Source organism: Folsomia candida, unplaced genomic scaffold (assembly GCF_002217175.1).
Source record: "Folsomia candida strain VU population unplaced genomic scaffold, ASM221717v1 Fcan01_Sc011, whole genome shotgun sequence".
In the NCBI taxonomy this organism is placed as follows: Eukaryota; Metazoa; Arthropoda; class Collembola; order Entomobryomorpha; family Isotomidae; genus Folsomia; species Folsomia candida.
Window position 1 is genome coordinate 1,439,564 of NW_019091203.1, and position 13,114 is coordinate 1,452,677.

Here is a 13,114-nt window from a genome sequence, read left to right on the forward strand (position 1 = left end):
AGGGTTATATTTTGTAAAAATAATGTTTAAGTAAGGGTTGGTTTATGTATGTCCTTCGGTTCTTGGATATTCCGATGACTTATGTATATAAATAAGACATATTTCTATTTTTGAAATCGATGGGTTATATCTTGAATTATGTTTAGAAAATTACATTAGCGACCTTTAAGAATGGCTTTTGTCCTAAGCCTAAGTTGCAAATATGTAATTTTTGTATTTTTGCCAATATTTGATCCCCAACTTATAAAACTAGTAAGTGATGAATATTTCAGTATAATTGCCCACGTGTAAATAGCTTAAAAACTTAGTTCAACTTAAAAATTAAGATGTCAAATACGCATACATACAAGACACTGTGGGTAAGTAGGTTTTATAAAATATTTACATTCAAGCAATAATATCACAAAATCGAGGATTTCACCAAGACAATAAGTATTTGTAAATAAATAAGCAAGTTCATTAGAGAAAGCAAGCTACGTTATTAATATCGCAACTTGAATAAGGAAATCTAGTTATTTTATACGTTTTGAATTTTACCTCATTGTTTGGCGAGGTTGGAGTCGCTTGGAATTGGAAATATGTAACCTGTTTTGAAGTTAAGTTTTGTTATTGATGGTTATATAAATGAAATGGATGAACATGTTCATTTTCAAATATTATTTATACATAGAGTGGATCCTATAGGAACCCGTTCACTAAGATGTTTAGTAGCGGCGTCGTCAAAAATAGGTTTAGACATCTGAAATTCTTGCAGAATATGCTAAATATATCTCACTATGCGTCCTCAAAATTTCATAAAGTTTCAATGGAAAATAAATTTCCTACGCTACTTAAAAGTCAAGAACTCGGGAATCGAGCTTTTTGTAAGTACCAAAATTTGAGTGACAACCACTCGAAGAAAACTTGACTGAATTTCAACTGAGAAGGGCGTGGCCGTGCAAAAATTAAGACTGACATAAAAAAGTATGGAGAATTCGAAAATATCAACCTTAAATACGCACCATGAGAAAAAACCATCATAGTGACCCCCGTTAAATTAAAAACGATTTAATTTATTTTTGGAAAATGTCGCTCGACGTCCGTGCCTGATGTAGCCACAAAGTCGGAAATCAATTCAAACTACTTTTATCATACTAAAGCCCATAAATTGTGGTTCAAAGTATATGCACAAAAATCTGCACCAAAACACACGAAAGGTCAAGAAAAAATGATAAACGCAAGACCTCCCAAGCTTTACAACAAAAGTTTACCAAAAAAGTTGTTCATTCACGATGAGTCCTACGTGATTAAAAACCTGACAGAAACTCTGGGAAGGCAATTTTTCATGGGAAATATATCTCTCAACTGAAAACCAAACAGAAATTAAAATGTTTTTAGAAACTTCTCCAAAAATCTCAGGTTTGGCAGGCGTTGGGCCAATTTTGGCATGTTTCGCACCCTTCTGTTCAAAATGGCGGTGAGGACGCACAAGTTTTTTTTTACGAAAAATGTGATAGGCCGTCTGATTCCTTTCATCAATGAGTACAATAAAATATAAAATGTAATTTTTGGTCGTACCTTGAACCAATCCATAATGCAACAACTATCAAGGAAAAAATCGAGAAAAAAATCATTTTCATGATGAGAAATGATAATCCAACATACCTAGTGGGCCCAGGCTAAGTGTTAGTAGCTAATAACTTAAAACTTAATAAAACCGCTGGAGATAATGAAAATCTGATAAGTGCGTTGGATTCCTCGTGCGATTTTGCCTAAATGCCATATATCAGTTTTTAATTGCTTGCAAAGCATATTGGGTGTGTATATCCAGAAAGGACGCGGGCGACCATAATTTTTCACCAAAAAAATGGGACGAGAAATGGCGGATTTGACAAATGTGAAAGGAGACGAACGTGTACTTTAATTTAGTTCAACTGACTATAAAACCTTCATGGAGACCGGATGGACTAAAAACAGTCGAAGAAAATTTTTTTGAAACCCTCCAAGGACCACACCCATCATGAAACCGCTTAAGGATAGAATCCGAAGGAATGCACGAAATTCCAGCGGAAAATAGCCCTACAGCTGACAATGTCGATGCACATTATCCAACGAGTGCTCAAACTGAACCTTAGGCTTTGAAACGCAGTACTTGCCACCTCCTGATCAATCCCTTAAAGAAAGCCATACTAAAGAAATGAAGGGCTCTCCTCAAGCGGTATGCTCCAAAAAAGTGAACAGGATTCTTTTTGCAGATGAGGAGATGTTCACACTGGAAAATTTTTTTAACAAACGAGTTGACCTTATCTACGCCAAATCGGTCAAAGACATCCCCCAATATAGACAAAAGGTCAAAAAGTCACATTACCCAGGTTTTGTCATCGTTTTGGTAGGTGGGAGCAAATTGGGGTAATTTCCCTACATTTTGTTGAAATTGGGGGGAATGTGGGGGGATCAAATTTCTTAAAATATGTTTTCGAGTCCGTGGTACATCCACTAAGTGAGATCCAATTCAATGGAATCGATTAGACCTCTTAAAACAACTCAGCACGAGCTTATAGTGGAAAAAATGGCCGAAGCGTGCTTAAAAAAACAAATTCCGGACATGATCTCTAATTGGGAATGGTCATCCTCCTTTCTGGATTTGAACGCCCGGATTATGAAAAATGACCAAAGTTGGGGGCAAAGGTCTGTTCTAAGCCTCATAGAAGTCTGACAGCTTTAAACAAATTTTTGACCACGAAATGGAGCAACTTGTCCACGAATTCCGAGCGTGCTCCAATCGAGGGCGGTAGGCCGCATCCTCAGCTCTGCATGAATTTTGGCGAAGGAAATTTCGGAAACCAAAAATTGTTTTCTACTTAAAAATTAACTGGCTTTACATTAAAATTTACTAGAAATTTGTAGCACAAAAACTGTTGAAGCTACAGCGTTTCAATCTACTAACACTTTACTTGGGCCACCTAGTACATCCACTATCTTAGGTCAACTAAAAAAATGGGCTATATCTAAGAAGGCATACTCCCAGCATTGTGAAACAGTCGATACTTAACGGAAATTTTGGTTAGGGGGGGGGGAGAAAATTAACAATGAAGTTGGAAAAAAAGCTCTTCGGGAAAAGCATAAATGGCGGGCGCGACGAAAAATGCTAAACACTAAGTGGATAATGGATAAAGGTATCCTTTCTGCGCAGATGCCTAACGTCAGTAATGTTTGTAATATACTCAGGGTTTCGATTGGTAAAAACCAAATTGACCAGGGCAGCGGGAAAAAGTGGGAAAAAGGCATTTTTACCACCCACCCAAAATGGGTGGGAAATGGGAAAAATGGAAGAAATGGGAAAAACTCTGGTTTTGGGGCAATCCGAAACAACTTTTTTTAAACTTCAGATTTTCGAATTTTGACTTTAAATTCGTATTCTCCATCAAATTCTGAGAAAATTAGTTAGTAATACGGTTCAATTCGAACAATCTCTAAAATTAACATGTATTCATATGGGAAAATTGGAAAAATAATTAAAACTGATCAAAAGTGCCCGTATTACATATCAAAATTTTCAAAAATTCGTGGAGATCACGAATATGAAGTCCAATTCCGGAAATATTGATTATTAAAGAAGTTAGCTTCCCCATAACTAAATACATGGGCAGCCATATTTCCCATTTTGGACGGTAAAAACCGTTTTTCCCGGTTTTTACCACTTTTTCCCTGCTGCCGTGGTAAAAAATCGTTTTTGACGGGAAAAACGAAACCCTGAATATCATACAAAAATTTGACATGTGAAAAATCATTTTTGACCATTTTGAGGCCAAATTTCCTAGTTATGGGGTTCCTATTGGATCCACTCTAGCTTATATTGCTAAATTATCTACGTATCTTGAGCTAAATAAATGTGTAGCAAGTAGGGCGTCCAGAATTGGAAAGTTTTGAAGAACTGGTTTTTCGATTGCTCAGATTTTTGAAATTTTTCTAATACCGATTTTCGATTAATCGGAAAATATTTGAAAATTTGGAAATATTGAAGATTTAGAAAGAGGATGACACAACTTCTGCCAAATTTTGCAAAATTGTCGAGTAAATTTTACCTTTTGGTTGTGTCATCCTCTTTTTTACTCAACGAGTAAAATTTGTTTATTTTTATTTAGAGCGTACCAATTTTGCGTAAATGAAAATTAAATAAATGAGTTCAATTACACATAAATAAAAGCAATTCAGTTGTGGAATTTGAGTATTTTAGTATGTATGTTTTTCTCATGTTTCCCAATAATTTTGAATATGCCGGTCTAAAGCCTACGTGCGAGGGGACTGTTATATTTTTTAGTCTAGTCTTGTTGCTGAGAGTGAGAGAGAATGAACAAGTTTTGATAATTGATCTTTATAATTAATTTGTTGAGTGTGATCAATTTAATTGTTGCAATAAATAGTTTGAGTAAATGAATAAACATTATTGATAACTTAGTTCGCATTAAATTCTCTTCTCAATTAAAGTTTAGTTATCTTTTCCTTCCACCCTTCACTTCATTTTCGTGGTACGGTGAACGACGGGTAGTTTTTGACGTCTGACCCAACATCAGTAGCAATTGCTAGGCGGTTACTTCAAATAATTAATTACATGTGCAGGGATGCGTCACGAACACGATGTGTACATATTTGGCATTCAAAATCATTACACACTGAAATTGTTTTAATTCATTTACTTCATACATAAACAGGAACAATAACTTTAATTATGCATCGCTAAAATTTAAGTTTTTATTAACATGATGTATATGTTAAATAAATATTTACGTAGGCTTTAAATCATTAATAAATTAGTGCCTTAGGTATTTAGCAACAATAAAACAACATTTCTCCAGTAGGAACTTTTCCCCCTTTCCGACAGAAATCAGATTCGTATCTCGTCGTTATACATTTTCAGAAAAATCGACTTTAATTCGGTAAATGATAGCCTCAGTCTTCTATCCAACTTCCAGCACTGCATCATTACTTGATACCTTTAAAATCAACCAGGAGAAGACGATATAAAAAAATTTGTGATAATGCAGACAATAATTTCACGTAAATATTCTAACATAATACTCCTAACATGCATGTTTTGTACGGCAACACTTACACATCTTTCCCGCCAATTGTTGGCTCTTCTGGAAACAAATCGCCACATTTCAACCGATCCAAAAACTCTTTGCCATAGTTCCACTCAGAAAATGGGATTTCTCCGTAGGAAAACAGCTCCCAAAGTGTAATTCCAAACGCGTAGACGTCCGACGAAGTGGAAAAGTTCATATCCGAAAGAGCTTCTGGTGCCATCCATTTCCAAGGAATTGGACCCTATTCGAGTTTTAGAAATATTTTAAAATTCTAGAAACTTTACCAGCCATATATTACGTACATCACTCTTCTTGACGTATAAACTGCTATTGTAAACCAGTTGGCGTGACAGTCCAAAATCGGAAACCTTGATGTCTTTCGTTCCAGTTAGTAGTAGATTTCGTGCAGACAAGTCACCATGAATTATCTAAAGAGGTACAAGCCAATCAAAATGAAGAAGGTTCCAATACATAACTCAAATTTTGAACTACCCACTCTTTTCTCTCCTAAGAATTCCATCCCACTGGCAGTTTGTATTGACCATTTTAACAGATCTGAATATAAAACGGAAGTAACTTTCTCGTCTCCATTAGAAAAAGTGACGTATCTAAGCAATATCAAAGATTACCATTAGTAAGGACACCTGTGGTTTGAGAAGAATGAGCACGTTACTATGTAGATCTGATAAACATTGTAAAATTTTATAAGTACAAAAATTCGCGTTAATAAACATATGATCCAACGGCCTTTTTTTTCATAAACTATTTACGATACTAAGGATCTGAATCACGGAAATGCATATAATCTCAATCTTTAGCAACTCACTCTGACTTAAAATTGTTTCCCACAACGTTCAATTGCTCAGCTAGCTGGTCGGATTTCATCTTTTCGCGACAATTTTGCAAATACGATGAAACATTTCCTAGCTCACAAAATTCCATGACCATCCAAAGTTTTCCTATTTAGGGATAAGTTTGCAAACGTATATTATGCAAGTACAAAAAAATATGTGTAGCACTCACTGTTTTCAATATTCGATGTAACCGCTCCCACCAAGTTTACGATGTTTGGATGAACTCCGAGATTTGTCATTACCCTCAATTCGGACAGGAGAACTTTAAAATAAGACACGTCCACCGTGTTGACTACGGTTTTTATGGCTACGACGGTAGGACCGTCTGGCTTTGTTAGAATCCCTTTATACACTATGCCAAAAGCTCCTTTGCCCAAAATATGTCGTTCGTCCAAGAACAGGTTTTCCATACTGATTTCTAAGCGTTTATTGTATTTCTTGCCTAAGTGTGAAATAAATGAAGGCACACTCATGTGTTACAGTATCAGCTAGATAAATAGGTAGGTAGCTTTTGCTCGGTCTACATATGTCGTGTTAAGCTTAGCGTCACCAAAATAAGGAAGTTGTGGGTAGGTGGTTTAAAAATCTGTGTTTCTAGAGATATATATGTATCTTTCCGAAATGGGGCATTAGAAAGCTTTCGCAAGAGTGATTATTGTGATTGTGATTGTAATTTTACTTCTAAGTGGATTACTTATGACGCGTGTATTCAGAATCAAAATTACAGTCAAAATGACGAGAAATTTCTCTAGCACAACCTATTCAATAGATGGGCTAAGCAGTAGTAATTTTTGGATTGTAGTTTAGATTGTACATAGATGAATTACCTACATAAATATGTAGATAATTATTTTAAATACAAATTACTACCACAATTAGAAAACATTTCTCTCGCGCAATCTGACTAATGCTCCCAGATGAAGGAAACTTTTTAAAATAATTCAAAAAACCCTTTTCAAATACAGGAAATCTAACTGCCAATCTCGACGAATTATATATTTCTTTAAGAATTAATCTTACCTTTATCACTCCCCTCGGATGGATTACTTCCATAATAAAATTCTTCAATTTCCTCATCCGACAACTGTCTCAATGCCGGATTTAATAGTCCACTACGATTTATGTCTCTGAAGTAACTAATGGTCACCCAGAAGAAGTAAAACTTGTAAAAGATATATCCTAAAAATGCTGTCATAACGGCGGGTTGTGACCATTTCACGAAAACTGTGTAAAGCCCAAAGTTAAGGATGCAGCCAATATGCATAATTCCGGGAATCGTGATGCAGAAATAGACCCCGCGTGTATTTCGCTACATAGATTTGAAAAATTTACACTCTTTTGACTATTTGGACACTTTTGCAATATGCAATAGTATCCCGAAATAACATATACAGGGTGGTTCAAATGTCTCGCTACAATGGAAAATTTTACAATGGGAGAAGCAACTAAATCTCCATTAGTTACGGATTTGGGATTGAGATTTTGATTAATTATTATCAAAACTAATCGAACACTGATGACAAAATTCTTAAAATGTTGAATTTCGCAAGCAAAATTTCGGGAACTAATGGAAATTTACGAGTTATTTCTATAGCAAAATTGTCCACTCTAGCATGACATTGAAACCAACCTGCATGTCGTCATTTTAAAGTTTAATTTTATGGATCTAATAAATACCTGCGACGCATAAGAGAACAATCTGTGCGAAAGGGTAATACATGTAAACGCATAAAAATACGAGTATCCCCAACTAATAATCCTTGCTGTTTCAAAAAACGGAATAATTTATCGCAAAAAATATATGCGATTCCCCCCCAAAAAATTATTGATCCAAGTCACCATAAAATTTCCAAGATCCAGCCTCCATCTCGTTTTGAAATTCGGTCCGCAATATGACCAAAAATATGGCAATCGTTCCCACTATCATCAACAAAACGTCGACACCCTGAATAAAAGGTGGTTAGAAAATCGTTTAACTATTAATTTAGATCATAATGGGGGTATTCATTACAACTTCTCATGGAAACATTGCAAGAAAAAATTCGAACTTCGGTACATAAACACTAGCTTTTCAAGTTTGCAAATTAACTTCAAACCAAATTATGTGTCTTGCATGCTTCCGGACGTTGTTTTTTTGCGAAATTCGTAACGAATACCCTTAATATCTATTTACCGCTTCCACGACAGATAACGCCTTCACCCCACCCTGCAAAAATAATCCCATGCAGGGCTTACTAATGGTCATAGATTCGTTCTTAATTCTTGCCATGGCGAGAATATACTGAAAATATGCAAGGCTTAGAACGTAAAATTGATTGAATTTAAGTGGAATTACGTCCTTATCACCAAATTGATAAGCAGTTAAATAAGTGATACGATAGTTCCGAACTATGCGTATGCAGATCTTGATCGTGCAAACGTTTCTTTAAAAGTAATTATTTTATCGTGTTATATTAACAAATCAGGATCATGTTTACATATTTGTCAGATAAGCACTATTTTCGTTGAAACTTTGCTAAAGATAAGCGACCCAATTCCGATATCTATTTAATTGAATTGACACTACGACAACGCACGGTGTGGCTTACAGGTCAGTCATATAATTCGCAATAAAACCAGAGTACTTAGAACGGAACCTTTGCACCGGTATTGCATAGCGAGTTATATCAAAAAATCAAGCCACAAATTATTCATCACGTGGCACTGGTGTGTTCGTTGTCTCTGAAGAAAACTATTGGGGGCAAAGTTCAAAGTCCGCCCTGGTTTTCGTCCTAGATCCCAATTGTTTCCCTATTTTTTGATAAGTCGCTAGACAATCCCAGCGTATGTTTGTAGGTTGAAAGAAGGTTCCATTGTTAGGAATAAAATAGCGGGCACACGTGGATTCGAGCTCAGTTTGATAATGTGTAAATAATGTTTCGTTTGGGCGTTCAAAACCATTTTTGCGCTGGACACCGTCCAATTGTGGTCAAAGCGGTGGAAAATAATTTATTTCGTTCATAATGTCATAGATTATAAAATGGGCACCATGCTACAGGAATTTTATTAAGTTTGGAAAAATTATATATTTATGATGTGTGCCCAATTAAATAAGAAGTTCGTGTACAACAGTGAGGGTATTCATGGTTGACTAACAATGGAGGTCTCCCAACGTATGCTCACAGATTTGGACCAAACTAGCGTCAATGGATCACAAATTTAAGTAGTATGAAATTTGCAAATGGCACTATCTGCCAATGCTCAGGTTTGGCGGAGATATTTGCATTCAAAACAGAAAAATGCGCAGGAAATTTGGAAAGTGAAAAATATGCCAGCCTTTTGGTGCGTTTTCTCCTCTTTTTATGCAAATATCTCCGCCAAACCTGCGCAGATAGTTACCATTGGCAGATAGTTCCATTTGCAAATTTCATACTAATTACATTTGTGATCGATTGACGCTAGTTTGATCCAAATCTGTGAGCATACGTTGGGAGACCTCCATTGTTAGTGTCGGAAAATATTCGTTTACGTGGCAAAAGAAGGACCAATTTCCGTAATCAAATCTTTAGTACAAAATTTCACTATGACGCTTACCAAATATCGTAGCCGTCGTACATGCATACATGCATGCATGCATGCATTTGATTGTCAACGTTGCATAGATTACTAAAGTATTCGGTTCAATAATCAGAAATCTAAAGATCGGAATTGATAAGAAAACCTTATCCAATCGAATATGTATATTGCTTACATGCCATAGCTCGCTATTTATTTTTAACCATGACATTTCGTGTTCAAAGTCTGTGTTCCTGGAGAACAAACGTCAACCCACTTTAACATTTATGCTAATGAAATTCACCAACTTTTGCGTGCATTGGAGGCTACTCATTTATTTCCAACCCTAAAAGCTTGAAAAAGAATTTACCAATTTGACGCTATCCAGAAAAAGGTATACTCTCTCTTAACAAGTTACTTTCTCCCTAGCTATACAAAAAATTAAGGAGGTCGAATAAGCGTTGTAAATTCAAAAATGTTTATAGTGCCCTAAATTACAACGAGTTACTAACCAAATGTGACCTTTTGACGGTGCAGGAGAGGCGAGATATGTATGTATTTAAGTATGCTTTCTGCAACCTCAAGCATCTGCAAAGCTCAACTTCAGGTCAGCGTTCTTGGCCACTTCTTGTAGTGCCCAGGGTTCGCACGACATTGGCTCTTAATAATATTGCCTATAGAGCTACGAAATTATGGAATACGCTGCCACGATCATGGGATTTTAATGTATCTTACACCCAATTTGTTATTTTATGTCGCGACTTTATAATTAATCAAAGGACAAATGAATGATATATATATGATTTTCATGAATTATTTAGTTGCCCTACTTAATTAATTAGATTAGTTTTAGATGCTTATAAAAAATATATGCTACTTGTGTCATGGTGTGTAAACCAATTTGTAATGAATTGATCTCTGTTGACACGTGAATAAAGGATTAACAACAACAACAACAACAACAAACAATGTGTCAGTAAATATCCTATTTTCTTGTTTTATTTTGATAAATATGCATATGTACATAGATACATATGTACATACATTTGAATGCGTGTTTTCTCTGTACATACATATATTGGGGACGTCCATATATTTCGTCATCACTTTAGTTAGTGGGTGGTTTAGGTCTTCATTCACATATTAAAATTCCCTACCGCTTCATGTTTACGTTGGGTGGGTGGGTGGTAAAATCGAAAATTCTTAATGACGTAAGACATAAATGACCCCAAACAGAGTTGGGTATTGGCAGCAACGTAAATAAGGTTCTTTAAGTAAACAGACCTCAACGTCCACGTCGATCTAATCCCATGAAAATGAACTCAAGAGGATTTACAAAGTTTAAGAAAAATAGAGTAGCTTATCTGATAACGGTAGTAAACAATTATCATGATAATTCTTCTCACCTCCACATTGAAAAACATTGCAACTGTGAGGATTACTAAATTCGGACGAGATGACAATTTTCGTTGCAGACAGTTTTTAAGCTTTTATAATTAACAGAATGGATTCCAGTGCACTGGAATATCCTCATTTATACACTGTAAAAAAAGTTGAGTAAAATTGCCATCAATACATACAACTGTTGGATAAAATTCGCGCGAGATTGCACGACTAATAAGTAAAAGTTGACAAATGTTAGTAACGTTAATCCAACTTGTTGCTTTGGTGGCAATTTTGTTCAACCTTGAGTAAATTTCGGTGAATTTTTTAGTGTGTACTATGTACATATTCCATAAATTTACCAGGCCACTAGTAATAGTTGTACGTACCCGCTACGATTCTCTATATACGCCACTGCATCACATTCTAAAATCGTGGAGAAAGACAAATCGACCTATTGAATAATAACACGCAAGGGATAGTCAAGAATATAATGGTAATGAAATAAACCGTCGCAAACGCGCATACGGAAGTAGCTTCAGACGTACTTCACCCCAAACGGTCCCACCACAACTCGGGAACACTTAATTTCACTCTATTTCACCTATAGATTAATTTTTTGTAAAAATCTCATTTTGCCCCAACCACACCCCTGGCGCCTAGGGGGTGTGGCACAACTCCGGAACACATAATTTTACTCTATTTCACCTATAGATTAAATTGCACTAAAAATCTCATTTTGCCCCAACCACACCCGCTGGCGCCGAAGGGGTGCGGCAAAATCGGGGAAACACTCAATTTCACTTAATTTCACTTAATTTCATTTAATTTCACTCAATTTCACTTAATTTTACCCATAGAATAAATTGCACTAAAAATCTCATTTTGCCCCAACCACACCCCCTGGGGCCGAGGGGGTGTGGCACAATCGGGGAAGCACTTAATTTCACTTAATTTCATTTAATTTCACTCAATTTCACCTAATTTTACCCATAGATTAAATTGCACTAAAAATCTCATTTTGCCCCAACCACACCCCCTGGCGCCGAGGGGGTGTGGCACAACTCCGGAACACATAATTTTACTCTATTTCACCTATAGATTAAATTGCACTAAAAATCTCATTTTGCCCCGACCACACCCCATGTCGCCAAAGGGGGTGTGGTCCGGTTGCCCCCAAAAGTTGATAGGATCCTCCCCCTGGGGTCCTATGTATGATGGCGAAAACCGATTTCGATTATCTCGATCCGTTCTCCTGATATCCTGCTGACAGACAGACGGACAGACAGACAGACAGACAGACAGACAGACAGACAAAGTCTTCACATAAAGTAGCTGAAGCTACTTAATAAACCACCGTGAACGAATATAAAGAAGTAGCTTCAGTCTTACTTCATCCCAAGCACTCCCATGAAGTCACAGGAACACTCAATTTCAATTTATTTCGTCTGTAGATTAAATTTCTGTCAAAATCTCATTTTATCCGTACGACACCCCCTTGTCCACCCGGTGAGGGTGGACCAATTGATCCCAAACGTTGACAGGATCCACCCCCTGATGTACCTATGATGCCTTAAAGCGATTTCGATTATCTTGATCCGCTCTGCCGCTCAGACGGATAAACAAACAAAGTCTTCGCATAAAGCAGCTGAAGCTTCATAATAAATGTAATGGAGACACGAAACAATAAATTTAGCCCTCCTATGTATGATACCTAACAAGTTTCTAAATATGTAGTTGCTTACTTTAAGTAGAAGTCTGTTATACTCTGCATATAAATATTCCGTTATTGTTTCTCTTAAGAACTGGAACTTTATCCCGTCGTGTTAATTTTAACCATTTTATCCCTTGGAATGGTCAGTAGTGTAAGGATGGATAGTAATTCTGACGCCATCGGGTTAGCCACACACACCAGCGCAGCCTACCGGTGACTACTCGGTCAATTTTAATCTAACAATGGGGTCAAATTTGCATTAAGTTAAGTGCCGAAAAGCTAGCTTCAGTTGAAATCTCTCCATGTTCGAAAATTTATTCCAATTCGCTTCCTTGCTTTTTGTCAGAGCAAATGTACCTAAACAATCTTCGTGGAACGGGTAGCACCCACCCCTGCGTCCCGCATTAAAATGTATTTTTTTAATTTCAATCTAACGAGCATTACTACTGTGCTTGCAATGTTAAGAGACTATTTACATATATAGTGCGTAAGAGCAAATATGTCATATTTGTTTTGTTAAGCACCCTACATAAGTAAATTATTAAAACCTTCGGATAAATCTT

General features: G+C 36.3%; 2 protein-coding genes across 2 annotated transcripts; both read right to left on the reverse strand.

The window, feature by feature from the left end:
* Nucleotides 1–4,706: 4,706 nt before the first annotated feature.
* LOC110855143 (receptor-like tyrosine-protein kinase kin-16) lies at nt 4,707–6,769 on the reverse strand. Its single transcript, XM_035855655.1, has 6 exons — nt 6,090–6,769; nt 5,893–6,025; nt 5,563–5,674; nt 5,369–5,494; nt 5,093–5,307; nt 4,707–4,973 (listed from the first exon to the last, which is right to left on the reverse strand). Exons 1-6 carry the CDS (start codon nt 6,391–6,393, stop codon nt 4,865–4,867), a joined length of 999 nt encoding a protein of 332 aa, XP_035711548.1. The 5' UTR covers nt 6,394–6,769; the 3' UTR covers nt 4,707–4,864.
* A 55-nt stretch (nt 6,770–6,824) lies between these two features.
* On the reverse strand, nt 6,825–8,189 carry LOC118437050. The gene is made up of 5 exons (XM_035855821.1): nt 8,094–8,189; nt 7,760–7,865; nt 7,598–7,683; nt 6,941–7,229; nt 6,825–6,847 (listed from the first exon to the last, which is right to left on the reverse strand). Exons 1-5 carry the CDS (start codon nt 8,187–8,189, stop codon nt 6,825–6,827), a joined length of 600 nt encoding a protein of 199 aa, XP_035711714.1.
* Nucleotides 8,190–13,114: the final 4,925 nt, after the last annotated feature.

Coding starts and splice junctions, on each gene's coding strand:
- LOC110855143 (XM_035855655.1), bottom strand. CDS start 6,393: ATGAGTGTGCCTTCATTTATTTCACACTTAGGCAAGAAATACAATAAA. Junction 5,675..5,892: donor GGAAACAATTTTAAGTCAGA/GTGAGTTGCTAA, acceptor GATATTGCTTAG/ATACGTCACTTTTTCTAATG. Junction 5,308..5,368: donor TATACGTCAAGAAGAGTGAT/GTACGTAATATA, acceptor AAACTCGAATAG/GGTCCAATTCCTTGGAAATG.
- LOC118437050 (XM_035855821.1), bottom strand. CDS start 8,189: ATGGCAAGAATTAAGAACGAATCTATGACCATTAGTAAGCCCTGCATG. Junction 7,230..7,597: donor TGTTCTCTTATGCGTCGCAG/GTATTTATTAGA, acceptor AAATCTATGTAG/CGAAATACACGCGGGGTCTA. Junction 6,848..6,940: donor ATCCGAGGGGAGTGATAAAG/GTAAGATTAATT, acceptor TATTTTAAAAAG/TTTCCTTCATCTGGGAGCAT.